This window comes from Aquarana catesbeiana, linkage group LG03 (assembly GCF_042186555.1).
Source record: "Aquarana catesbeiana isolate 2022-GZ linkage group LG03, ASM4218655v1, whole genome shotgun sequence".
In the NCBI taxonomy this organism is placed as follows: domain Eukaryota; kingdom Metazoa; phylum Chordata; class Amphibia; order Anura; family Ranidae; genus Aquarana; species Aquarana catesbeiana.
Genome location: NC_133326.1, coordinates 634,251,184 through 634,278,997, shown reverse-complemented (window position 1 = coordinate 634,278,997; position 27,814 = coordinate 634,251,184). Strand labels below are relative to the sequence as shown.

Genomic DNA, 27,814 nt, shown 5'->3' with positions numbered 1-27,814 from the left:
CTAGAGACCTGTGGGAAGAAATGGTGCAGGGTGGTGGGTACCCTATACCATCGGGTCATAATTTTGTAGCAGGTCTCCTGGACTCTGGTGGCTATAGAGGATTTCTGAGCAAAGTGGAGAATCTTCTCTCTCTGGGGGACAGTGAATTGAATGCCAAGTTCTGCTTCCCACTTAGAGAGGAATGAGGGAATGAACCCTTCCGCTGGTCGAGTCAGGGAGGAGTAAATAAGCGAGAGACTGTGCCGCACTGGCTCCCCAGTAAGTTGACGGGAGATGCCCGGGGTCCGCAGGCATCTGCGCAAAAAGTTACACAGCTGTAGACCGCTCCAGAAGTCCAGAGGGGGATCTGTAGCGGACACCCCAGTCTCAGAGGAGAGTTGACCGTTAGGCCCCAAAAAGTCGCACAAATGGAGCAGAACGCCTGCTGCCAGTCGCTTAAAGTGAGGGTTCTGAAGGCCGGGTGTGAATTCTGAATTACCTAAAACCGGCACCATAGGGGAGGGTAATGGGGACACCGAGGAGTGCCGAAAGGCATCTCTGGCCACTGATAAGGTGCTGCCTAGTGTGGGGTGGTCAGCGAGGTCCCTCGGCAGAGGTGCGGCGATCCAAGGCCAGCTCTTGGCCGTGTCTCTGGAATCCTTCATTTCCATGACCACCCAGTGCTTTGCCTCTGCGTGGCAATGCCAGTCCACCAACCTGGTGAGGTGAGCCGCCCGGTAATAGGCTTTCATGTCCGGAAGGCCAACCCCACCCCTACTTGGAGGAGTTGAAGTCTAATGCGTGGCTTGCGGTGAGACCACACAAAAGCGCGAAACATAGAGTCGATTCGCTTGAAAATACTAGGGGTAGATAGATAGGAAGCGCCTGCAGCAGGTACAGTACCCTTGGCAACAAAGTCATTTTCAGGGCGCTGCAACGGCCAAACCACGTCAACGTGAGGGAGTGCCAGTGGAGAAGATATGCCTTAAGGCGAAGAAGTAGCGGGGCGAAATTCGTCGAATACAAGGCGGCTGGGTCAGAGGTGATGTCGACTCCCAGGTATTGGATAAGGTTAGTCACCCATCTCAGAGGAACGGGCGATCGCAGACGTTGAGCAATGTCCTTACCCGCCGTTATGTTGAGAATGGAGGATATGGACAGATTGATTTGAAAGAGGGAGAGAGCGCCGTATTCCTGAAGAGATTGAAGCAGATTGGAGAGGGAAGTAAGAGGTTCCGTTAGGAAAAAGATTAGGTCGTCTGCGAGTGCGGCCACCTTGTGGGACCCTGAAGATTTCTGGTAACCAACAATACCCGCGTATGCCCTTATTCTGCACAGAAGAGGCTCCAGTGAAAGTATGAAGATCAAAGGAGAGAGGGGGCAGCCCTGTCGAGTGCCATTGCTGATGTTAAAGAAGTCCGACCTAGTCTCATTTACTTTTACCGCTGCAGTGGGGTGAGAGTAAATCGACATCTTAGCATAGATGACTGAAGACCAATGTGCTCTAAAGTGGCCCGTATAAAGGACCAATCCACGTGGTCGAAGGCCTTCTCCGCGTCAGTAGACAGCAGGAGAAGGGCCCGTTTGGATGTCCTGGCTGCGTGGATCAAGTTCACCACTCGAATGGTGTTGTCCCGTGGCTCCCGTAGCGGAACAAAGCCTTCCTGATCTCTATGGATGAGATTCGGTATATGAGAGAGCAACCTGTTGGCCGGAATTTTGGCAAACAGTTTCAAATCTGTGTTCAAAAGTGCTATTGGGCGATAGTTCCCGCACCGTGACGGATCTTTCCCCTCTTTAGGGATAAGAGAAATATAGGCTCTCAGAGTGTCCACTGGAAAAGAATTGCCCTCTGTGATAGAATTGAGGGCAGAGACTAGAGGTTGCGATAGCGTATCAAAAAAGATCTTGAAGTACGTTGGAATCAGGCCATCGGGGCCGGGAGCCTTCCTCGGCTTCGAATTGGCTAGAGCTACTCCCAGCTCTGCTGCCGTGATGAGCTCCTCCAGCTCTTCCTGCACAGCATTAGGGAGCGACCGCATGCCAGACGCGGCTATATAGGACTGGGGGGTGGAGCTATCTGCGGTTGAGGGGTCGGCCGTGGAGGGCTTGTCAAGATTATAGAGACCTTCGTAGAAGGTATGGAACTCTGTCGCCATGTCTGCCGATGCATTCAGCTTTCGTCCAGAGGAGGCCAGGATATGTGAGATAACATAGTAATTTAACATTTGGTTTAACAAGCAATGTGAAGTATATTGTTGATATGAGACCTCTGGCATGAGGGTCTTTCATGCATATATTTTCAAACTTAGTAAAATCATCTACAGAGTCGTCAATGCTTAGGAAAGGAATACAAAAGTTCTTAACTTGAGGGGAACAAAATATTTCTTATTGGGGGAGCCCAAAAGACTTGCATAAGTCTGGGAAGGGATGGATTGTTGTATTTAGGATCATGTGATGTAAACATGTTATACCTGCTTTGGACCAAGTCCAAAAAGATCTGGGATAAGTCCATGCTGGAAAGAAAGCTGGGTTTTTGAGAAAAGATAGAAGTGGATTATGTTTGGATTGTAGACCATGAGAGATTTTGAGTCTAGCCCAGATAACTAGAGAATGTTTAGTGATTGGGTTTTTTAAAGTTTTACGACCTATGGGACCTAACCATAAAATATTGTGTATGGAGAGAGGGTCAAAATCTATTGCTTCAATGGTAACCCACAGGGGAATCTCAGTTTTGGAGTGATATTTTATAGATTATGCTAGTTGAGCGGCTTTATAATATAATGAAGTGTTCAGAAATCCTAGGCCACCATGGATTTTGGGAAGGAATAAGATTGCTCTAGATATTCGTGGTTTGAGTTTTCTCCAAGTAAATTTTATAAATGTTTGTTGTATTATTCTAAGGAAATAAGCCGGGATGTGTATTGGAAGAACTGTGAAAAGGTACAGGAAATTAGGAAGTATGGCCATCTTTATTATATTTATTTTCCCAACCCATGGTGTTGGTATAGATGACCATTTTAAAAGCAAGTTTGTAGTTAATTTTAAAGCCCAGCTCAGTTTTAAGCATATCTAAACCTCAAAACAAAATTGGATTGAAGGATGTCCGGTGGGAAGGGACTGACATAACCACCTACATAACGAATTTCACATAGTGTACGGCCAGTTCTAGACTTTGTATCAGGATTTTATTGCTGTTTGTGTCCCCACTGTAGAGATTTGCCCTCTCTAGCTGTCCTAGTACAGAAGGTGATTGGAAATCCAACAAAGTTGTCACTGAAACAGGAGGTGAGGGGAAATCTTCCAATGCTCTGGTGACAAATGTCTAAAATAGGATATCCCTTTGCTCGGCAGTGATCTTCTATTGCTGCATTTCTGGGGCAGTAAAAGGAAATCTCCCTGATGGGAGACACACAGCAAGAAAAAAAGAAACCTAACAGAGGTCCTGATGATTTCATACTCTATCTCAGGCCTATTCAACTCATGGCCAGGGGGACCTTCATTTACGACCCTTGAGTTGCCTTGTATAATATGCAGTGGCGGCAGGGTGCCGAGTATATAGTGTCTACCTTCCCTGCACTTTGCTTACAGCATCCACATGCCCCCCTGGGCAGGTCTCACATGTTGCATGCTCCTGGAGGACTCTGCAAGGACTATTTCAGAGCAGATGCTGCACAAGGCAGAAAACAGTGGTCTCTGTAAAATGTAGGCCAGGCAGCCACAGGTTTATGTTGCAATGACTTCTGTATAGAACTCTCATCAGGTTGACCAGCAGCAATTTGATGGGTCTTGGATAAGTGGGTACTGCGGCGACACATATCTATAGCCTAGAAGGTTGAGTTACAGGGCGCAAATGAAGGGTCTGGGCTGGTCAGTACTAAACAAGGGAAATGGGTCACTTACCTGGTGGCACACTGCCAGTGTCACCAAAATGGTAGAGGCTAGGTGGCCACCAGGAACAACGTCAATGCAAACAGTGTGGTGGAGGATAGGTAGGTGACAGCCTGGTTCACTCCTATCACCAGAATGATGGAGGCTAGGTGGCAGCCAGGTACAATGTCAGTGCAACCAGAGTAGTGTAGGATAGGTAGGTTGGAGCAGAATGGTCGAGTGCAATTAGGTGGCAGTCACTGGCAGTGCCAGTGACTGGAATTGTGGGTATGTGGAAGACAGGTGGAGGGGGTATTATTGCTGCCACTGTCAGTGACACCCATAAAGGAAATGGGTTATTATATGATAGTGTCCATAAAGCTAAAAGATGATGACGATTATTGAAAAAGTCCAGCATGCAAGGAGAATCTTCACATCTGCATATCGTGGGTTATACAATCTTGTACAGGAAACAGATGAAATACGCTTACCGGACAAGGTGGATTCGGATGCTGATGACACCGAATCAGATGGACTCAGAGATCATAGATAGAGGGTGATGGATCCAAAGAACCCCAGATCTCAAGGGGAATCCTCCCTCGGAAATCCCAATCGCGACTACCAGTCCGGACGGTCCAAGGCGAATCACAGCCACATGGAAAACTCCGATGAATGGATGGTATCCAAAAAATATATAAAAAAGCGCCAATGGTGCAGATCAAATGGGGCATTTATTGAAAAACACCAATAATCAACAAGCAGTATAAAAATAGCGTGATCACGTAAAAAGGTAAAATAAAGTGTAGGGAAGAGTATAGCTTGACCGACGCTTTTCGTCCAATTGGACTTCAACTGGGGCATCGGCATATTATTATTGCCACTGACAACAGCACTGAGGGTTATTTTTACTGAGAAGGAAGAATGATTTTCTATTTATAATTGCCTGGTTTTATTATGATTTGTGTAGTTATTGCCTAAAGTTTTTGAGTTGGAAATTGTAAAAAAAAAAAAGGTTTAGATGCAGCCCTCCACTTGACTTGTGGATATGTATATGACCCTTATGCTCTGTATAAATTGAACACCACTGCTCCACTCAAAAGCTAAAGAAAATAAAAATGTTGGCTTTACATACAGTTTTATTTTCCCCTTGAGTAATTTTATTTATTAATTGAGACCTATAATAAATGTATTCATCTAACTATACAAGATTTTTTTTTTTATCTCTGTGTGTTTCAGAGATCCACCAGATCCATCCTATTTACAACCTTATGACATTTTTTTTATAAAGATCATCCTGCAAGAATTTTTATTTCCTTTTTTGAAAATGTAAGTGAGGAACTGTGATGTAATTAGAGTGTGGTCATCCTTTTAGGTTCAGAGATAACTTCTCTATTTAACATCCTTAGTTCAGTGCTTATCTATATATCATAACACAATGACTAGCTCAAGAGGACAACTGCTATGGGGTGAGTGTCTGGACAACGGTCTGTGTGTACATTGCTATGGTGGATCGGGGGCTGAGTGTGCAGTGCTATGATGGATCGGGCGCTGATTGTGCAGTGCTATGGTGGATTGGGGGCTGAGTGTGCAGTGCTATGGTGGACTAGGGACTAAGTGTGCATTGCTAGGGTGGGCTAAGGACTAAGTGTGCATTGCTAGGGTGGGCTAGGGACTAACGGGGGCTGAGTGTGCAGTGCTATGGTGGACTAGGGACTAATTGTGCATTGCTAGGGTGGGCTAGGGACTAAGTGTGCATTGCTATGGTGGGCTAGGGACTAAGTGTGCATTGCTAGGGTGGACTGGGGACTGAGTGTGCATTGCTATGGTGGACTGGGGGCTGAGTGTACATTTCCATGGTGGACTGAGAACTGAGTGTACATTGCTATGGTGGAACAGGGGCTGAGTGTGCATTTCTGTCATGGATAGGGGTTGCATATGCATTGCTAAGGTGGACAAAGGACTGAGTATGCATTTCTCTAGTCGTTTGGGGGCTGTGTGTGCATTGCTATGGTGGACAGGGAGTGTGTGTGCATTGCTATGGTGGAGACAGTGAGTTGTGTGTGCAGTGTAATAATAGTCAGGAACTTTGTTAAATTTGTTCTTTAAATGTCTCTACCAAACCCCCCCCCAGCAACCATCAACCTAAATACTTACCTTTAGCTCTTCTCCTGAGTTCCTTGCAAGAGCCACACAGCCTTTGCAGAAAAAAAGTTCTATGACATAGATCCATACACGTGGTGGCACCCAGCCATCCAAAGCAGTACAGCTTTAGCCATAAGAATTGGTGGGCTTAGTGACACATGTGCACAGTAAGAGCTGGTCAAGGCTGGAGCATCTTTCTACAATGACTGTGTAGTCACACACAAAAAAACAGGAAGTGTTTTGGCAGTAGGCTGCCACTCAGGGGGGAACATTTAAAAGACTTCTCTTGATTCTTTAGGAATTCATTCTAAAGTGTAACCAAATTCTAGATGGAATGAATAAGTAAGGGACATGCTTAGTTAACATGAAACACTTTCACACTGGGGCATTGGGTGCGTCGGCGGTAAATTTTTAGCGGTGCTTTACCATCGTTTTTGCGGAGGTTTTCGCCCGCTAGCGGGGCGCTTTTAACCCCCGCTAGCGGCCAAAAAAAAGGTTAAAACTGCCCGCAAAGCGCCGCTGCAGTGTATCCTAAGGCTACTTTCACACTGAGTTGCTTTATAGGTGCTATAACGCGAAAAATAGCGCCTTGAAAGAGCCTCTCCTCTCACTCCAATGTGAAAGCCTGAGGACTTTCACACTGGAGCGGTGTGCTGGCAGATTGGTAAAAAAAGTTATCTAAGCTGCATCTTTGCAGCAAGCCGCATCTATTCAGTGGGGACGGAAAGTATTCAGACCCCCTTAAATTTTTCACTCTTTGTTATATTGCAGCCATTTGCTAAAATCATTTAAGTTCATTTTTTTTCCTCATTAATGTACACACAGCACCCCATATTGACAGAAAAACACTGAATTGTTGACATTTTTGCAGATTTATTAAAAAAGAAAAACTGAAATATCACATGGGCCTAAGTATTGGGCGGCACAGTGGTGTGGTGGTAGCACTCTCACCTAGCAGTAAGAAGGGTCGCTGGTTCAAATCCCAACCATGGCACTACCTGCCTGGAGTTTGCATGTTCTCCCTGTGCCTGCGTGGGTTTCCTCCGGGTACTCCGGTTTCCTCCCACACTCCAAAGACATGCTGGTAGGTTAATTGGATCCTGTCTAAATTGTCCCTAGTATGTATGAATGTGAGTTAGGGACCTTAGATTGTAAGCTCCTTGAGGGTAGGGACTGATGTGAATGTACAATGTATATGTAAAGCGCTGCGTAAATTGACGGCGCTATATATGTACCTGAAATAAATAAATAAGTATTCAGACCCTTTGCTCAGTATTTAGTAGAAGCACCCTTTTGATCTAATACAGCCATGAGTCTTTTTGGGAAAGATGCAACAAGTTTTTCACACCTGGATTTGGGGATCCTCTGCCATTCCTCTTTGCAGAGCCTCTCCAGTTCTGTCAGGTTGGATGGGAAACGTTGGTGGACAGCCATTTTTAGGTCTCTCCAGAGATGCTTAATTGGGTTTAAGTCAGGGCTCTGGCTGGGCCATTCATGAACAGTCATGGAGTTGTTGTGAAGCCACTCCTTCGTTATTTTAGCTGTGTGCTTAGGGTCATTGTCTCATTGGAAGGTAAACCTTCGGCCCAGTCTGAGGTCCTGAGCACTCTGGAGAAGGTTTTCGTCCAGTGTATCCCTGGCCGCATTCATCTGGCTGCATTCATATTTCCCCTGATTGCAACCAGTCGTCCTGTCTCTGCAGCTGAAAAACACCCCCACAGCATGATGCTGCCACCACCATGCTTCACTGTTGGGACTGTAGTGGAGAGGTGATGAGCAGTGCCTGGTTTTCTCCACACATACCACTTAGAATTAAGTCCAAAAAGTTCTATCTTGGTCTCATCAGACCAGAGAATCGTATTTCTCGCCATCTTGGAGTCCTTCAGGTTTTTTTTTAGCAAACTCCATGCGGGCTTCCGTCGGGCCACTCTGCCATAAAGCCCCGACTGGTGGAGGGCTGCAGTGATGGTTGACTTTCTACAACTTTCTCCCATCTCCCGACTGCATCTCTGGAGCTCAGCCACAGTGATCTTTGGGTTCTTCTTCTTTTTTTTTTTTTTTAACAATTTTTATTTATCAAAACATTTTTAACAGTTAATTGTAATGCTATTATACATCCATAACATAAAACAGTTCTATATTTCTTATCAAAGCAATTATTCATTTTTCTATTTCCTTTAATTTACAGACTAAGTTCATGGATGTAAATTCCGTATTTTAAACCCACCCCTCACCCACTAATCTCTCTCACCACTCAATCATTCCCATTCATACCAACTAAAAAAAAAAAAAAGAAAACATATTCTTTATATATCCTCCTCCTGTTGTAAACCTTTAAAGTTCTACCCCATTCTCAGGAGCCCCGAAGAAGCTCTGAAGTCCTCCCACTTGGCCCATATGTTTAATATTTGTTGCTTGCACCCCTCTTCTATCACCATTCTTTCCTCCAGGGCACACATCTTCGCCATCTCACACTCCCACTCTACCATAGAGGGCACATTTGTGCTTTTCCATTTTCTTGCTATCATGGTTCGGGCTGCTGTCAAAAATTATTTCAAAATTCCCTTTTTAATTTTTTTCACCGATCCTGGGATCATAGATAATACTGCGACCTGTATTCCAGGATACAGGTCGATCCCGGTCATATCTCTGTATATCTCAAATACTTTTTGCCAGAATGGTTGAATCTCTGAGCAATAGTACCAAATATGTGACATTGTGCCCTGAGCTTTATGGCACCTCCAACAGGTGTCTTCATTTTCAGGGTTTATTCTATGTAGGTCCACAGGACATTTATACCATCTAGCTAAAATTGTGTAATTTCTTTCCTGATGTTTAGCGGAAATTGAGAGTTCATGGGTTACTATGATTGCCTTTTTCCACATTTCCCTGGGAATTTCTGTCCCTATCTCTAGTTCCCACTTCTTGATATAAGGCAACTCCTGGCCTATTTTTTTCTGAATTAAAATATTTATAAATTTTAGATAGGACATGAGTAGGTCTATGTTCTTGCAGGAAAATTTTTTCTAAATCTGTCAAAGGCCTATCTATTACTGATTCCCTTGTTAGAGATGTAATATACCTTTGGAGCAATCCATACTGCATCCATTTTGTTTTATGTTCTGCGCCCAACCTTGCTAGTGGGGGCAGTCTATTCTCCTCCATCGTTTCCACTATCTTGGTATCTTTACATCTCTTCCATTTAAGGAATGTTTTAGATTCAAGAGCCGGTGGAAATTCTGGATTACTAAATAGTGAGGTCATAGGGCCTCTAATAGTGGATCCCATCCCTCTCTTTATCATAATATCCCATACTTTTAGTGTTGATACCACTAGAGAGGGCATTTCGCCATCCGGCGGTCTTTTCTCTCTTTTAACCCAAGGTAGTGATTTTAATTTTAGGGCCGTAATCTCTTCTTCAAGTTTCACCCATTGTTTATTGTCCCTATTGTGGAACCAATCCACTATTCTAGTTACCAATATTGCTCTAAGATACAAATCTATATCTGGAAGGGCAAGGCCCCCCTCTTTTTTATTTTTATTTAATACTGTTCTACTAATTCTGGGGGTCCTGCCTCCCCATATAAATCTACCTATTAAACTATGCAGTTTTTTTAGGATATTTATTGATGGGAAGATGGGTATCGCTTGTAGAATATACAGGATTTTGGGTAGTATGTCCATTTTTATTATACTTATTCTACCCATCCAGGAAAACATTCCTTTATAGTTGTATTCCCCTGATTTGCCAAGATCAGTGGGGATATATACACCTAAATATTTAATTGCGTTCACCTGCCATTTAAAAGGGAAATCATTTTTGAGGAGTTCCACCAAGGTATTTGGCAGGTTGATATATAGAGCTTCAGATTTATTATAATTTACCTTGAAATTACTTAGTGCCCCAAATCGCTTAAATTCAGATATCAGATTTGGTAATGATATCAAGGGATTTGAGACATATAACAAGATGTCATCTGCATATACTGACATCCTGTACTCTATATCTCCTACTTTAATACCTTGTATGTCTTTATTTTTTCGAACCGCTATTAATAAATGCTCCATCACTAGTATATATAACAATGGGGATAGCGGACAGCCTTGTCGGGTTCCATTCGTTATATAGACTACGTCCGATAGGGCACCGTTTGCTCGTATCCTAGCCGTTGGAGTCTGATATAAGGCCATTATTTTATCTATAAGTATAGGGCCCAGCCCCCATTGTACTAAGGACTCTCTAAGAAAGCTCCATCCCACCCTATCAAAAGCTTTCTCAGCATCAATTGCCAATAGACCGGATGGGATGGAGCTTCTCTGTGCATGTTCTACCAGTGTGAGTGTTTTTAGAGTATTATCTCTTGCCTCTCTGCTCCTAACAAGATGTATATATGTAGGCATTATAGGGGCAAGTCTATTGGCAATTATTTTAGAGTACAATCTTAAATCAATATTTGTTAGAGAGATTGGTCTATAGTTTCCACATAATGTATGATCCTTTTCTGGTTTGGGTATTAGTGAAATATACGCCTGCATACTTTGTGGGACAAAAGGCACTGATGTAGATACTGCATTAAAGAACCGTTTCATAATAGGAATAAGTTCATCTTTAAATGTTTTATAGAATCTGGGAGTAAAACCGTCCGGGCCTGGGCTTTTCCCTGGCACTAATGCTTCAATTACTTTTTGTATCTCTATCTCCGAAAAGTCCTGATCTAGTTGTAGCATTTCTATCGGTGCTAATGCAGGGAGTGCAGTTTCTCTAACATATTGATGAACACTTTGTTGGAATCCCTCCGGGTCCTTATTAATGCCTTCATTGGTTATATTGTATAGTTTCGTATAAAAACTCTGGAATTCCTTTAGTATCTCTTTTGGGTCGTGTCTGATATCTCCTTTCTCTGACTTGATTTTAACAATGGGTAATGTATTGCCCCAATGGCGCAGAACGCTTGCAAGCAGTTTACCTGGTTTATTACCTTGCTGATAGTAAAAGGAACGGTTACTATCTCTTATTCGTAAAGTTTGCTCATTTATCAATGTTTTTAATTCTGTTTTCATATCTGTTAATTCAATTATTTTTTCACGTGTTGGATTTTGTTTATGTTGGGTTTCTATTATGGGTATTTCTTTTAGTAATTGAGTCATTCTATTACTTTTTATTTTCTTCAATCTGGCCCCATGTTTTATAAAATTCCCTCGAATTACACATTTTAATGTTTCCCACTGGTTCGGCAAGGATGTAGTGGACGTATAGAAAGTCTGTTATCGCTTTTCTAATTTCTGTCACACATTTTTCATCATACAACAAATTATAATTAAGTTTCCAATTTCCTCTGCTATTTTTACTCTTAAATATGTCTAGTACCAAAAATACTGGCGCATAATCTGACCATAGAGAGCTATCTATCTTGATAGATAAACTTACTGTCATCCCCAACTGGTTTATTAAAAAAAAATTTAATCTATGGTATGTCCCATGTACTTTTGAATGAAACGTAAAATCTTTTTCCGTTGGGTGTAATATCCTCCAAATATCAATCAACTGATATTTTGCCATCGTATCTAGAAAAACATTTTTCTCTCTACTCGCCTGTACCAGTGAGGGTGCTGTAGTATCCTTCTCCTTATCCAAGACACAGTTAAAGTCTCCCCCCATTACTACTATCCCCTCCGCCTTTTCCATAAGCATTTTTAGCATTTGTGTGCCTACTTTGTGTTGGCCTTGGTTAGGTAAGTATATATTAATGAAAGTATATTTCCTACCGAATATAAGAATTTTAAGTAGTATTGCCCTTCCATCTTTATTGCGCCATTCCTCTAGCACTTGGTGTGGTATTGTCTTATGTATTGCAATGGAGACGCCTTTTGACTTTGAATATTCAAAGGAGTCATGATACCATGTAGTGTAAAATCTATTTTGTAGATTAGGGATATGGTCCGAGCGGAAATGCGTCTCCTGGAAAAATATCACACCAACTTTTTGTTTGTGGAGGGAGTATAGAACCTGAGATCTTTTTGTTGCTGAGTTAAGACCTCAAATGTTATAAGAGCATATTTTCATATTTCCGAGTCCGATAAGGTACCCAAAAAAAAAAAAAACCCCACATCCCGTGATGTTCAATTCCATGATTACCCCATCTTTCTTAGTGTCAAATCTATCTATCTTTGCTATACTGTAACATGATGCCCATTTATATTATACTAACATCTCACCGAAAATAGTGTTAGAATCAATCAAAATATCCTTCATATTTGTGCTAATTAAAAAAAAAAAAAAAAAAAAAAAAAAAAGGGGGAGGAGGAAAATCTATATCTGCATTGTGACCTCCATATTCTAGTACCTGGATTCTATAATCATTCGTACATACCCCGTAGCCAACCTAGTAAATTATCTCTAAACATCCTGTGTTAATTGTTAACCAAAATATATAGTATAGTACTCCATAAACAACAAAAAGAAAAAAAAACAAAATAAAAAACAAACCCCATAATATCCAGTTCCATGGTTACTCCACCCCTATTAGTGTAAAATCCATCAATTTTGCTGTTCTATACCGATATATTAAAAAATTATATTGTGCTAGTATCTACCAAAAATGTGTTTGCAATCCTGCCAAGATATCCTTCATGTTTGTGCCAAGAAAAAAAAAAAAAGAAAGTTTTAGGAAGGGGGGTAAGACCTCCCCTCTCCCAACTTTCCTCCTCCTTCTCCTCCCTACATTATACCCTTTTATTAAACCTTTTAATTAATAAGTTATATATTATTTATAACCCTCTTCCCCCAACCCCCCTCCCCCATACATTGCCCTTCAAAACTTTCTAGGCAATTTCATATAAGAAATAGGCCAGTCCGGCAGTTCGACTTCTGATAATTTAAGAGCTGTCAGAAACTGTGGTAGATCTTCCATATCATTAAATGTTGCAGTTACTTCCTCTCTTTGAGCCTGTAGTTGAAATGGAAATTTCCATCTATACTTCAGATTGTTCCTTCTAAGTTGCTCTACCAGGGGTTTTAATGCCCTCCTCTGATCTAATGTATATTTCGATAAGTCCTGGAAAAATAGTAGTGAATCTCCCTCATGCTGGATATTTTGATTTTGTCTTGCTGCTAGCATAATTCTGTCTTTTATGTGAGCATAGTGCATCTTGCAGATAATGTCCTTTGGTTTGCTAGGATCTATTCTCCTTCTTCCTGCTACTCTATGTGCGCGGTCTATTATCAGGTCTTTTACATCCGAATCCTGAATTATTTCCTGAAAGATTTTCTGTAACGTTGTTATAAGATCTTTAGCGTTTACTTCTTCCCTTAAGCCTCTAATTCTTATGTTGGATCTTCGGCTTCTGTTTTCTTGGTCGTCTAAACTACCGTATTTATCGGCGTATAACACGCACTTTTTTCCCCTTAAAATCAGGGGAAAATCGCGGGTGCGTGTTATACGCCGATCCCCTGCGATCCTGACCTGTCAGATCTAAAATATCGCCGACCGCGATTTGAAAATGGCGCCGCTGGCGCCGAAATACACAGTGCCGGTCCTCGGCTCTTCTCGGCCACTTTCGGCTTCACTCGAGCGCCGCCTGAACCTAGCCGAGTGTACTCAGCTAGGTTCGGATAGCTCCGCTCACCGTCACGCCCATCCCGAGTGGAGCTGAAAGTGAACGAGAGCCGCCGAGAAGAGCCGAGGACCGGCTCTGTGTATTTCGGCGCCGGCGGCGCCATTTTCAAATCGCGGTCGGCTATTTTGAAGCTCAGCAAGCTGCAAGGCTGCACTGGGGCAAGGCTGCACTGGGGCAAGGCTGGACTGGGGCAAGGCTGCACTGGGTCAAGGCTGCAATGGACACTGGGGAAGGCTGCACTGACATGGCTGCACTGACATGGCTGCACTGGCAAGGCTGCACTGGGGCAAGGCTGCACTGAGAAGGCTGCAATGATGGGCATTTAAATGTGAGTTTTTTTCCCTTCAACTTCCCTCCTAAAAGTTTTTTTTTCCTTAAAATTCCCTCCTAAATTGGGGTGCGTGTTATACACCGGTGCGTGTTATACGCCGATAAATACGGTATTTATTAGTTGATTTAATTGATTCCCTTGTTTTTGTATTTTTTCTTTTATCTTCACTAGTTCTTGTTCTGTTTTTGAAACTCTGTTATCTAGTTTAGCCGTTTCATCTAATGCATCCTTTGTGGATATCTTAAGCTCTTGGATCTCTATTTTATAGGTTTTTTCCAGTCTGTGCACATATTGGTCCATATCTGCTCTAGTTGGGAGAGACTGAATGTATGTTCTCATATCCTTTGGGTTCTTCTTTACCTCTCTCACCAAGGCTCTTCTCCCCCGATTGCTCAGTTTGGCCAGAGGGCCAGCTCTAGGAAGGGTTCTGGTCGTCCCAAACGTCTTCTATTTAAGGAGTATGGAGGCCACTGTGATCTTAGGAACCTTAAGTGCAGCAGAAATTTTTTTGTAACCTTGGCCAGATCTGTGCCTTGCCACAGTTTTGTCTCTGAGCTCTTCAGGCAGTTCCTTTGACCTCATGATTCTCATTTGCTCTGACATGCACTGTGAGCTATAAGGTCTTATATAGACAGGTGCGTGGCTTTCCTAATCAAGTCCAATCAGTATAATCAAACACAGCTGGACACAAATGAAGGTGCAGAACCATCTCAAGGATGATCAGAAGAAATGGACAGCACCTGAGTTAAATATATGAGTGTCACAGCAAAGGGTCTGAATACTTAGGACCATGTGATATTTCAGTTTTTCTTTTAATAAATCTGCAAAAATGTGAACAATTCTGTGTTTTTCTTTCAATATGGGGTGCTGTGTGTACATTAATGAGGAAAAAAATGAACTTAAATGATTTTAGCAAATGGCTGCAATATAACAAAGAGTGAAAAATTTAAGGGGGTCTGAATACTTTCCGTCCCCACTGTACACCGCTCCTAAAGCGCCCCTGCTCATTGAAATTGATGGGCAGCACCACCGAACCGCCAGCAAATCACCGCTACAGCGGCGCTTTGCGGGCGGTTTTAACCCTTTTTCGGCTGCAGGGGGTTAAAAGCTCCCCGATAGCGGCAGAAAACCTACGCAAAAATGACGGTAAAGCACCGCTAAAAAAAGCGGCGCTTTACCACCGAGGCCCCCAACACCCCAGTGTGAAAGTAGCCTTAAAGTAAAAGAGAGATCTGCATGAAACCAATAGGGCAATGTACATGGGGTGGTATAACCCTAGACACAGAATGCATAACTTGAAACTTTTTTTTTTCTTTTTTCCTCAGGTGTCTGTATTGCAGTACAATGGTTTGGTGTAATTGGTAAGTTCCTGGGAAAATTGAATCTTTATTGTCTGTTATTGATTTTGTATTGATAAGGGTTCACACCTGAGTGTAGTGTCACATAAAGCTTAAAGCTCTTAGCTTGAAAAGGTACATGAGTTTCTTTTGAGCTACAAGCTGCAAGCTTCAAGTGTTTTTGGCCCCAATAAGCTTCATTAGGAGCATCTGAAAATTGCCTGAACATGCTAAGAAAAGAAAATGTGCAAAAACAAACATAACAAGCATTTTTATCCCTAGTATTCAGCCCTTCATTGGCTACAAATAATTGAAAGCCACACAACTCAAGTGCAAAGGAAGTCTTAAACCACCCCTTTTAGTTGTTTTCTTGGTAGCCCCAGGGACCTCTTGGATAAAGGGTTTCTGTAATTAGTCCTTTTACAAATGGGCTTCAGTATGTACAAGAAGTTTTAACAACAATCTTGCAAAAACAGCTTTGATGAAACCTTAAGCCCGGGTTCACACCTATGCAAATTAGATGTGCGTTTCCGCACATCTAATTCGCATAGCAGGAGAATGTGACTGGCTCCCTATGGAGCCGGTTCACATATCTCCGGGGCGGCTGCGGTGCGCACTGCACAAAAACGCTGTGCGTCTTTGGCTGCGTTTCAGGGCCGAATTCAGGCATAGAATCGGCCCTAATTCGTCCCTGAAACGGTGAACAGGGACGCACAGCGCTCCTGTGCGGTCCGCAGCGCATTATAGTGTGAACCCGGGCTTAAAGTACAAGCTTAATAGTGATCTAGCTTGTACTCTAAAATAGTGGTGGTCTTACAGAGGCCCTGTCGTCAGACCTTTCGCTTCAACAAAAATCTTTCCATAAGATTATATGTACATTCACCATGTTTTATGCATGCTATTTACCTGTAAAAGACTTCCTTGTGTAGCACTAACTCTCGGTGGAGCTGCTGGTTTAAGCGGGTCTGTTACCTTCACCTTGCTTCCCTTGGTTTCACCGGCACCGGTCTAGGGGTTCTGTTGCGTTTACTTCTGGACGACACACGCACCAACACTGGAGTACGTTTTCAATGCTTTATTGAACAAACAAACTTTAGGAAGTAGCAGGAAAGAGGCGGAAAAGGAAACTTTCAGGAGAAACTCAAATATATTCTTATAGAATCTTAGCGACAAATGTTCTGGTAGAATTCAAATAATTAGGTGGAATGCGCTCCCCTTGTGGGACACACTCCTTGCTCGTTTGGATAGGCCTCTCTCACCGGTCTAGCAGCCAGTACGCAGCACGAATCAAAAGTCTCTGCCACAGACTCGCTTGGGGGGTAAATCCGTACAATCCTCTGCCACAGGATGTATCAGATTTTCTCTGCAGTGAAAGTCAGTCACAGTGCCTGAACCTTTAAGCCGAACCGGCAACATCATGCTTCTTTTGGATGCGGCCTTCGACCGAGTCACCAGGCCACTCTATAGACCAGCACGCCGCATGATCTCTCCAAGACGGGTCCTCCCCTGGGATCTCCTCGGCCGTTCAGCTTCGTCACACATGACCGACAGCTCAGGACCATTCCTCGGCCGCAGTGGTAGGCCCCAGACAAGCCTCTGGACCCACCCCTGCGCCGCTGTATCGTGGGCCTCCCGATCGGAGGACCACGAGGTAGCTCCTTAACGCATACCTGTCGGCCAGGAGGGCCAGCAGGTGGCTGTAAAAAACCCTAGAACATGGATGAATGCAACTCGGAGGACCACCTCCACCGAGCTTGTCTCCGAGACAGAGGAGCATCTATACACTTCGACACGTTGCCCTTCCAACACTGACCAGTGGTAACAGCGACACCCACCGGTCAGCATGGAAGCACACACATCGTCAGCCAAGCTGGAACAGAGGCGAACTTTTAACCTTCCTAAAACATAATTTACTAAATTTACCTAACCTGCGGTAGATTGTAAATCTACCAGCGCTACACTTGCATAGACATCCAAAAACCCTGAGACTGCTGCTGGGTGGCACCATCTTGGATCTGATGCCAGTGACCACAGTAGACTGAAGTGGCAGTTCAGTATTCACCTTCACTCTTTCATAGTAAATGGAAACTCCCAGAAAAGGAAAACACTATGACACGACAGGAGAGAGGGAAACTGTGGCTGTGGTTAGGAAATGTAATCTTTCTGACATACTGTACAGTAGTCAAATTTTTAGCATGCTCAAAGGCACATTGCAAGTGATTAAAAAATGATTTATGCAAATGAAAAACACTACAAGTAAGAATGAAAAAATACCTGATGTTTTGGTTCCCTCCGTATGTATTTTTTAAGTTGGTGACAGTTTTTTTAAACTTTCAGAATGGGTGCTCTTGTATCAAAAATTGCACCAGAAAATCTCATATTGGAACTAAGACGCATGCAATGTCATGTCTGATGAAACCTAAGATATTCTGAAAGCTTGCCTACTGAGATCAAATCAAATCAGTATAATTCCAAATTTTCTTTTTTTCATTGGAGGCTAGCACAGTATACTGCTTAGCTGGTGAATGGCATGAGTAGAACTTGTGTTCCTGTCTGCGCTTCTACACATCATTTATAGCAGTTTTGGTAGGTGCTGGTGGGTAGTGGAAGACAATAGAAAATCATTTTAATGTTAAAAAGCAGATTTTCAGGTATGGGTGTATTTTTGCATAGTTTTATTGGTCCAGCTTGGGCCAAAGTAAGTATATACATGCCATATACGGGTGATCACTAAAGTAGTGGTGCCGCAGTCTACTAAATAGATTTCCAGCTTCCAGGGGGATTGGCCAGGTATGACATATGCATGCTTACACTGGTCCAAAATGGGTCATTGTATCTATAAAAAAAATATCCATACCTGGAATTCAGCTTTAAAGAGGATCTTCAGCTGCCACCAACAACCCCCCCCCTCCGCTTACCAGGTGGTCCAGGTGGCACATTTCTGGTACTCATCCACCCAGAGGTTCCAACGTTGTCCACTGAGATCCTCTCGGTCCTGCACCACCATGGTTTTGTGTCACATAATCGGGAGGTGCACCGGAGCTTTCTAGTTCAGCCGGTGCACCTCCTATAGATACGGCGCCCCCCTCCTTCTTTCTGAATGAAACAATATGCCTCCTGGGATATGCGATGTGCATATCACAGGAGGCAATGGGAGGACCTTGCACAGAATTTACCTAGACAAAGGACATGCGAGGGGAAGATGGGGCCACAGTGGATTTATTACAGAAAACAAAACATAAAAAAAAAGACACCCCGATTCTGGCAGTGGTGGGGAGGAGGGGGGTGGGAGTGGAGAGGTGGAAAGTCTCCCCTGAGGGTGCAGATATGCTTTTATTCAATTTTCTTTTTTATCACCTTATCACTTTTATTCACTTTATTATCTTTAGCTCCACATAAGGCTTTTGACTCAATGTTTTGGGTTTATCGTTTCCATATTCTAACGAAATGGAATTTTGACCCTAAGTTTTGCGCCCTATTACATACCCTATATTTGAATCCTAATGCCAATAACATCATGCAAAGCCATAAATTGCAAATAATCCACATACAGATAGGCACTAGGCTGTTATTCGTTGTTGAAATAGAGATGTTGGCAAAAGCAATTCGAATTAATCCTGATAATCACGGCATTCAGAGTGCCTTCATGATTCACAAGAGTGTTTTTTTTGCAGATGATATGCTGATGTTGTCTATCAAAACTCTGGCCAACTTATTTAAAGTGTTACTAAACCCACAACAGTAAAATCTGTCTGTATATGCAGCATAGCATGCTTGTTATACTCACTGTGAAACTTAAGGGGTTAATCCTCTGTATTGTGTAAAACGGCTGTTTTATCCTGTATGCACAGATCCTCTCCTCCTGCAGGGTCTCCAGATAAGACACAGTCAGAGTAGTAAAGCTGCACATGCTCAGTTTGGTCTCTATAGCTGGAGAGAACATTTCCTTGTTGAGCTGAGTTTTTCAGGTCACATGGTATTGACATCACATATTTGGGCGTGTATACAGATCCTAAATGACATCCCAGTCCCTCCCTCCTCCTCCATGCCCAGTAAAAAAGAACACAGTGGGTGGGATGTCACATCTTGATTCATGGATGATCCATTTTCCATAACAGCATGAGGACACAGGCTGTAGTGGAAATCTCCTCCTACCCGAACACTCAGGACTTGGACAAACCCTGCAGTTTATCACAAGACCGTGGTATACAGATCAGCCAAAAAGGTGTATAGTGGCAGTATTTTAGTATAGAAAGAAGATTCATAAGCTCTGGGCACTGTGGAGGGAGTGGGGGGGTTTGAACTATCTTCATATTACTGGATTTATTATTATTATTATTGTACAGGATTTATATAGTGCCAACAGTTTGCGCAGCGCTTTACAACATGAGGGCAGACATTACAGTTACATTACAATTTGATACAAGAGGAATCAGAGGGTCCTGCTCCTTAGAGCTTACAATTTAAAAAGGAAGGGTCAATTGATACAAAAAGTAATAGCTGTGGGGGATGAGCTGATGGAGGAAGTAAAACAGAGTCAGTTAGAAGCAGGATAAGCTTCTTTGAAGAGAAGGGTTTTCAGGGATCGCCTAAAGATGGATAGATTAGGGGACAGTCGGAAAGATTGGGGTAGGAAGTTTCAAAGGATGGGAGAAGCTCTGGAGAAATCTTGGAGGGGAGCATGGGAGGAGGTGACAAGAGAGCTAGAGAGCAGGAGGTCTTGGGATGACCGAAAAGAGCGGCTTGGTTGGTATTTTGGGACTAGGTTAGTGATGTAGCTGGGGGCAGAGTTATGGATGGCTTTGTAAATTATTGTTAGTACTGTAGCCTCCCTGACGGTATTCCCGAGTGTGGCTCGGGGTTAAATTTTAGTCCCATTAGCGGTAACCCCGAGCCACACTCGGGATTACATTGCAGGATCCTGGTGCGGAGTTACTTACCTTGTCCCCAGGATCCTGCGAAGTCCCCCGCTGTGTCTGTGGGCTCTGTCTCCTCCAAAGCCTCTCCATGCCAGGCTCCGTTCCCTGCGAGCGTCGCGACGCACGGGGGCGGAGCCTGGTGGCAAATTCAAAAAAATGTACAGACCATAACACATACAGTACTGTAATCTTACAGATTACAGTACTGTATGAAATTATTTCACATCCCTTTTGTCCCCAGTGCTTTGGTCCATGCCCTGCATGCAGTTTTATGTTATATATACTGTTCTTTCTGCCTGGAAACTGGAGATTGTCCATAGCAACCAAAAAGTGTCCCTTTACGTCAAAAGTCGCTTTAGACCAGCTAGAAAGCAGCGATAGTAAATTAGAACATTTGCAGAATTGAGCGATAGTGAATTGTTGGGAAATTTATTTTATTATTATTATTATTATTTTTTAATTATTTATATTTATTTATTATATTATAATTTATGTTTTTGTGTTTCAAACTTCATCATACCCGGGATATCTACTAGACTCTTGTTTGGACAGATTTAAGTGTGTTATTGTTAAGAATAGTGATGAGCCGAACACCCCCCGGTTCAGTTTGCACCAGAACCTGCGAACGGACCGAAAATTTGCACGAACGTTAGAACCCCATTGACGTCTATGGGACTCGAACGTTCGAAATCAAAAGTGCTCATTTTAAAGGCTAATTTGCATGGTATTGTCCTAAAAAGGGTTTGGGGACCCGGGTCCTACCTCAGGGGACATGTATCAATGCAAAAAAAACTTTTAAAAACGGCCGTTTTTTCGGGAGCAGTGATTTTAATGATGCTTAAAGTAAAAAAAAAAAAGTGAAATATTCCTTTAAATATCGTACCTGAGGGGTGTCTATAGTATGCCTGTAAAGTGACGCGTGTTTCCCGTGTTTAAAACAGTCCCTGCACCAAATGTCATTTTTAAAGGAAAAAATCTCATTTAAAACTGCTTGCGGGTTTAATGTAATGTCGGGTCCTGGCAATATGGATGAAAATCAGTGAGACAAACGGCATGGGTACCCCCCAGTCCATTACCAGGCCCTTTGGGTCTTGTATGGATATTAAGGGGAACCCCGCACCCAAATTAAAATAAGGAAAGGTGTGGGGCCACCAGGCCCTATATACTCTGAACAGCAGTATACAGGCGGTGCAAACAAGACAGGGACTGTAGGTTTGTTGTTAAGTAGAATCTCTTTGTAATTTTGAACGGGTACATTTTTAACGTGTTTAGCTCCAGCCAAAAAATCTTTTTTAAGCTTTTTGGAAAACATAGGGAAGGGTTATCACCCCTGTGACATTTGTTTTGCTGTCTTTCCTCCTCTTCAGAAGATTTCACCTCACTTTTTGTCCCAATGAAAAATGTTTTTTGAAAATTTGGGTTTTTTTGTGGAACAAGGATTGGAAAGCATCAGTGAAAAGGAGAAATGTTTTTCCCATATTAACTCTTACAGGAGAGAATTTCCCTTCCTAGGGGTAGATTTATTCTCACTTCCTGTTGTCTCCTTCCGTTTGCAAGTAGGAGTCGTTTGTAAGTTAGTTGTTTGAAAGTAGGGTCCTGCCCTATATACTCAGCAGAAATTTGGGCCTTAGGTGTTGCTGTGGCCACAACACTGTAAGCCCTCACAGGGCCCTGCTGTGAAATATTAGATCAAGAATTGTAATTACATGCCCCTGTTGAACAGGAGCTGAAAAATTAGGCCTTAGGCACTGGTGGTGGTGCCACAACACTGCAACCCCTCACAGACACTCTAGTTGGAATGCAGGAACGAGCCCTGCTGCAAAGTATTGCATCAAAAATTGTAATTACACGCCCCTGTTAAACAAGGGCTGAAAAATTGGGCCTTAGGCACTGGTGCTGGTGCCACAACACTGCAACCCCTCACAGACACTCTAGTTGGAACGCAGGAACGAGCCCTGCTGCAAAGTATTGCATCAAAAATTGTAATTACACGCCCCTGTTAAACAGGGGCAGAAAAAATGGGCCTTAGGCACTGGTGCTGGTGCCACAACACTGCAACCCCTCACAGACACTCTAGTTGGAATGCAGGAACGAGCCCTGCTGCAAAGTATTGCATCAAAAATTGTAATTACACGCCCCTGTTAAACAGGGGCAGAAAAAATGGGCCTTAGGCACTGGTGCCACAACACTGCAACCCCTCACAGACACTCTAGTTGGAATGCAGGAACGAGCCCTGCTGCAAAGTATTACATCAAAAATTGTAATTACACGCCCCTGTTAAACAGGGGCTGAAAAATTGTGCCTTAGGCACTGGTGGTGGCGCCCAGAACCAAAAATGTTCTTACAAGCTATCAGCGTGATGATTGAGGAGGAAGAGGATAATTACTCAGGGATAGTCACTCAGCATCAGCATAGGCAGTCTTTGAAGGGATCTGAGATTTCAAAAAAAATAATTTGGTTACATCAGCATCAGGTGCTTGGTAGCTGGTGGTGATCCAAGACTGATTCATTTTTATGAAGGTCAGTCGATCGACCGAGTCAGTGGACAGACGCACCCTGTGATCGGTTACCACGCCTCCAGCAGCACTGAATGTGCGTTCCGAAAGAACGCTGGATGCAGGACAGGCCAGTAGCTCAATTGCATACTGTGCAAGCTCTGGCCAGTGATCCATCCTCAAGACCCAGTAACCCAGAAGATTTTCGGTGGGAAAGGTGTCCAAGTCTGATCTTGCCCCTAGGTATTCCTGCACCATGTAAAACAGACGCTGGCGATGGTTGCTGGAACCGATCATACCTTGGGGCTGCGGACCAAAAAATTGTCTGAACGCATCGGTCAGACGGCCACCTTCTCCACCGCTCCTTCTTTGACTGACCGAAGCCTCAGCAACACAATGTCCAGAAACAGGAGTTTGTAACCTCCCAGTCTCTGGGAACGCGTTGCACAGACCTTTCTGCAAGGCCTCCCGAAGATGTTTCATCCTCTGCTCCCTCTGCGATGGCAAGATAAGGTCCGCAACCTTACCCTTGTAACGTGGATCAAGGAGGGTTGCCAGCCAGTATTGGTCCTTCTCCTTGATACCACGAATACGAGGATCCTTACGCAGGCTTTGCAGGATCAGGGAGGCCATGCAGCGTAGGTTTGCTGAGGCATTCGGTCCGGAGTCCTCTGGGTCACTAAGGACGACATGGTCCGCAGCCACCTCCTCCCAGCCACGTACAAGTTCATGTGTTTCTTGGAACTGATCCCTTAAAGACTGCTGCTGATGCTGAGTGCCAGGCTCCACCTCCATACTGACACAATCTTCCTCCTCCTCCTCCTCCTCCTCGTCCTCTTCCTGTGTGATCGGCGGGCACGCAGGAACACTGTCTGGATAAAGGGGGCCTTGAGAGCTAAGGAAGTCCTCCTCTTCCTGCCTCTGTTCTGCCTCAAGTGCCCTGTCCATTATTCCATGCAGCGTGTGCTCCAACAGGTGGACAAGGGGGACAGTGTCACTGATGCATGCACTGTCACTGCTCACCATCCTCGTGGCCTCCTCAAATGGTGACAGGACAGTGCAGGCATCCCTGATCATGGCCCACTGGCGTGGGGAAAAAAAAACAAGCTCCCCTGACCCTGTCCTGGTGTCATAGTCGCACAGGTACTCATTGATGGCCCTCTGCTGCGTGTGCAGCCGCTGCAGCATGGCCAACGGTGAGTTCCACCTGGTGGGCATGTCACAGATTAGGCGGTTCTTGGGCAGGTTAAACTCCTTTTGGAGGTCCGTCAGCCGAGCACTGGCATTATATGACCGGCGGAAATGCACACAGACTTTCCTGGCCTGCCTCAGGAATTCCTGTAAGCCCGGGTACCTGCCCAAGAACCGCTGCACCACCAAGTTAAAGACGTGAGCCAAACAGGGCACATGGGTCATTTGTCCCTGTCGGAGGGCAGAGAGGAGGTTGGTGCCATTGTCGCAAACCACCATTCCTGCCTTAAGTTGGCGTGGCGTCAACCACCTCTGAACCTGCCCTTGCAGAGCTGACAGAACCTCTGCCCCAGTGTGGCTCCTGTCCCCCAAGCACACCAGCTCAAGCACCGCATGGCATCTTTTGGCCTGCGTACTTGCGTAGCCCCTTGAACGACTACGGAGCACCGCTGGTTCCGAGGAAGAGGCCATGGAGGAAGAAGAAGAGGAGGGGGTGGAGGAGAGAGGTGTGTCACAATCATTAGCATTTTAGAGGCGTGGTGGCGGAACAACCTCCAACACTACTGCACCTTGTCCTGCATCCTTCCCAGCTGCCAGCAGAGTCACCCAATGCGCCGCGAAACTTAGGTAACGTCCCTGTCCATGCCTGCTGGACCATGAGTGAGCGGTAATATGCACCTTACCGCTGACCGCCCTGTCCAGCGAGGCATGGACATTGCCTTCCACATGCTGGTAGAGAGCCGGAATCGCCTTCCGTGAGAAAAAGTGGCGTTTGGGTACATGCCACTGAGGAACCGCACATTCCACAAACTCATGGAAGGGGGCAGAGTCTACCAACTGAAAAGGCAGCAGTTGAAGTGCTAGCAATTTTGCCAAGCTAGCATTCAACCGCTGGACATGTGGATGACTGGGAGCAAACTTCTTTCAGCGGTGCAGCAGCTGGGGCAGGGAAATTTGCCTGGTACAATCTGACGTCGGTGTACCAAAATCAGATTGCCCACAAGTACTTGGCTGTGACACACCTAATTCTACACCTTCATTCCTCTCAGTGCAGGTCTCAGAGAGGACTGAAGGTCTAGTGGGGTTGGAAATCTCAGCTGATGAGGAGCAAGGAGAGGTCCTCTTTGTTCTTTGGTGTGGGTCTTTTAGATATGCTTGCCAACGAACTGCATGGCAGGTCAACATATGTCTGGTCAAGCATGTGGTACCCAAGCGGGAGATGTTTTGGCCACGCGAGATACGCTTGAGACATATGTTGCAAATAGCAGCGGTGCGATCTCAAAAAAGGCCCACACCAAAGAACTTTTTGAATAACGCGCAGAGACTGCAGCGCCCTGCACATGTGGAGCTTTGGGGTGTGATGCAGTCAATGTGCTGCCCTTAGGCTGGCCCCTGGAGGGCATCCTGCCTCGTTGGTGATGTGCCGCCTCCTCCTCCTCCTCCTCTCTCCTATCAGGCACCCACGTTGAGTCAGTGACCTCATCATCCCCTCCCTCCTCATCACTGGAGCAAACCTGGCAGCATGCTGCAGCAGGGGGAGCATGACTGCCAGATTGCTGTCCTTCTTGGGCACCCCCTCTGTCCGTGCTCGTGTTACTGCCTTCATCAAGCTCAGTATCATCATCAGAGCCTTCCAAACGCTGGGCATCCTCCTGGAGCATGTACCCAACACTGTGGTCAAACAGTTCGAGGGACTCCTCAGGAGGACATGGTGGGGCTAGGGAAGGAGTCACTGATGACATTGAGCCGAGGGAAGAGGCCGCTGCTTTGCCAGACAAAGTACCCTGGGCATGGGTGAGAGAGGATGAGGAGGATGAGGACGGCTTGGTCATCCACTCGACCAAGTCTTCCGCATGTTGCGGCTCAACATGGCCAGCTGCCGAAAAAAAGGCCAAGCGTGTCCCATGGCCACGTGCTGATGAGGATGCACCGTCTCTACGACCAGCACTAGACACAGAGCCTGCTTGCCCTCTCTTATTGGCTTGTGACTGTCTGCCTCTCCTTCTTGGCCTTCCAGACATACTAATGGCCTGTAGCTGCACTAAGTTGGGATATATATATATATATATATATATATATATATATATATATATATATATGTACTGATACTGCAGCTAGCAAAATCAACTGCCTGCCTGTAGTATGAGAACACCACCAACCTTCTACAGGTAGCTTTAGCTGAACACTGTGAGGTGGACGCACCCCACTAACTTGTAGGTTTAGCAGAACACTGTGAGCAGGACGCACTGTAAATAGTCTAGCTGCCTGACTGTGGTACTAATAGGATCAAAAGAACACAAGCAATTTTCTTCAGGTAGCTGTATTTACTGTAACAAGACAAGCCTGCCTGTCAGTAAGAAGATAACAGAAACGGATCTAGCTGAACACTGTGAGCAGGACGCACCCCACTAGCTTGTAGGTTTAGCTGAACACTGTGAGGTGGACGCACCCCACTAACTTGTAGGTTTAGCTGAACACTGTGAGCAGGACGCACCCCACTAACTTGTAGGTTTAGCAGAACACTGTAAGCAGGACGCACTGCACTAACTGTAAATAGTCTAGCTGCCTGACTGTGGTACTAATAGGATCAAAAGAACACCAGCAATTTTCTTCAGGTAGCTGTATTTACTGTAACAAGACAAGCCTGCCTGTCAGTAAGAAGATAACAGAAACGGATCTAGCTGAACACTGTGAGCAGGACGCACCCCACTAACTTGTAGGTTTAGCAGAACACTGTGAGCAGGACGCTCTGCACTAAATGTAAATAGTCTAGCTGCCTGACTGTGGTACTAATAGGATCAAAAGCACACCAGTAATTTTCTTCAAAATACTGTAACAAGACAAGCCTGCCTGTCAGTAAGAAGATAACAGGAACGGATCTAGCTGAACACTGTGAGCAGGACGCACTGCACTAAATGTAAATAGTCTAGCTGCCTGACTGTGGTACTAATAGGATCAAAAGAACACCAGTAATTTTCTTCAAAATACTGTAACAAGACAAGCCTGCCTGTCAGTAGGAATATAACAGGAACGGATCTAGCTGAACACTGTAAGCAGGACGCACTGCACTAAATGTAAATAGTCTAGAAGATAACAGGAACGGATCTAGCTAAACTGAATACAGTGTATATATATATATATATATATATATATATATATGCAACACCTGGGATGCATATATATACACAATACACTTTAAGTGCAGCTAACTGACCGACTGTCCTGCCTAATCTAGCTAACTCAAATGAAATGACACTGTCTCTCTCTCTCTCTATTTCTCAGCACACCGGAACACACTGCACAGGGCCGCCGTGCAGGCGGCCTTATATAGTGTGGGGCGTGTACTAAATCCCCTGAGCCATAATTGGCCAAAGCCTCCTTGGCTTTGGCCAATTACGGCTCTCTGTTAAGGCGGCGCTGTGATTGGCCAAGCATGCGGGTCATAGTGCATGCTTGGCCAATCATCAGCAAGCAATGCACTGCGATGCCGCAGTGAATTATGGGCCGTGACGCGCCACACGAATTTGGCACGAACGGCCCATATGGTTCGCAATTCGACAAACGATCGAACAGCCGATGTTCGAGTCGAACATGGGTTCGACTCAAACACGAAGCTCATCCCTAGTTAAGAATTACAGGCCTACAATATAAGACGCCAAATTTCCATGCAAAATAATTTCAGCACCTAAAATCCAAAATAATCATACCGTCAGGGAGGTTAAATTTTATTCGTTGGGTGAGGGAGTGGGGGGTTTGAACTATCTTCATATTACTGGGTTTAGTAACACTTTAAGGTTGAATGTATCAAGTTGATTGGTCGATCAACTTGGGTACAACCAGCTTGCCAGATTTCACTTGTGATTATCACTAGCAGCAGCTATAGCTGCTAGCAATAATCAGTGTCTTCTCCCGGGGGACCCCCCCCCCCCTCCA

At 44.5% G+C, this 27,814-nt stretch overlaps 1 protein-coding gene across 2 annotated transcripts in view; it reads left to right on the top strand.

The window, feature by feature from the left end:
• The first annotated feature begins 5,257 nt into the window (after positions 1-5,257).
• LOC141133241 (adhesion G protein-coupled receptor E3-like) overlaps positions 5,258-27,814 on the top strand; it is a 131,823-nt gene continuing 109,266 nt past the window's right edge. For both annotated transcript variants that reach the window (XM_073622500.1, XM_073622499.1), the window contains exons 1-2: positions 5,258-5,315; positions 15,265-15,300. In XM_073622500.1, the coding sequence (XP_073478601.1) occupies positions 5,285-5,315; positions 15,265-15,300 (67 nt within the window). In that variant the 5' untranslated portion in view covers positions 5,258-5,284. The remainder of the gene's footprint in view (positions 5,316-15,264; positions 15,301-27,814) is intronic.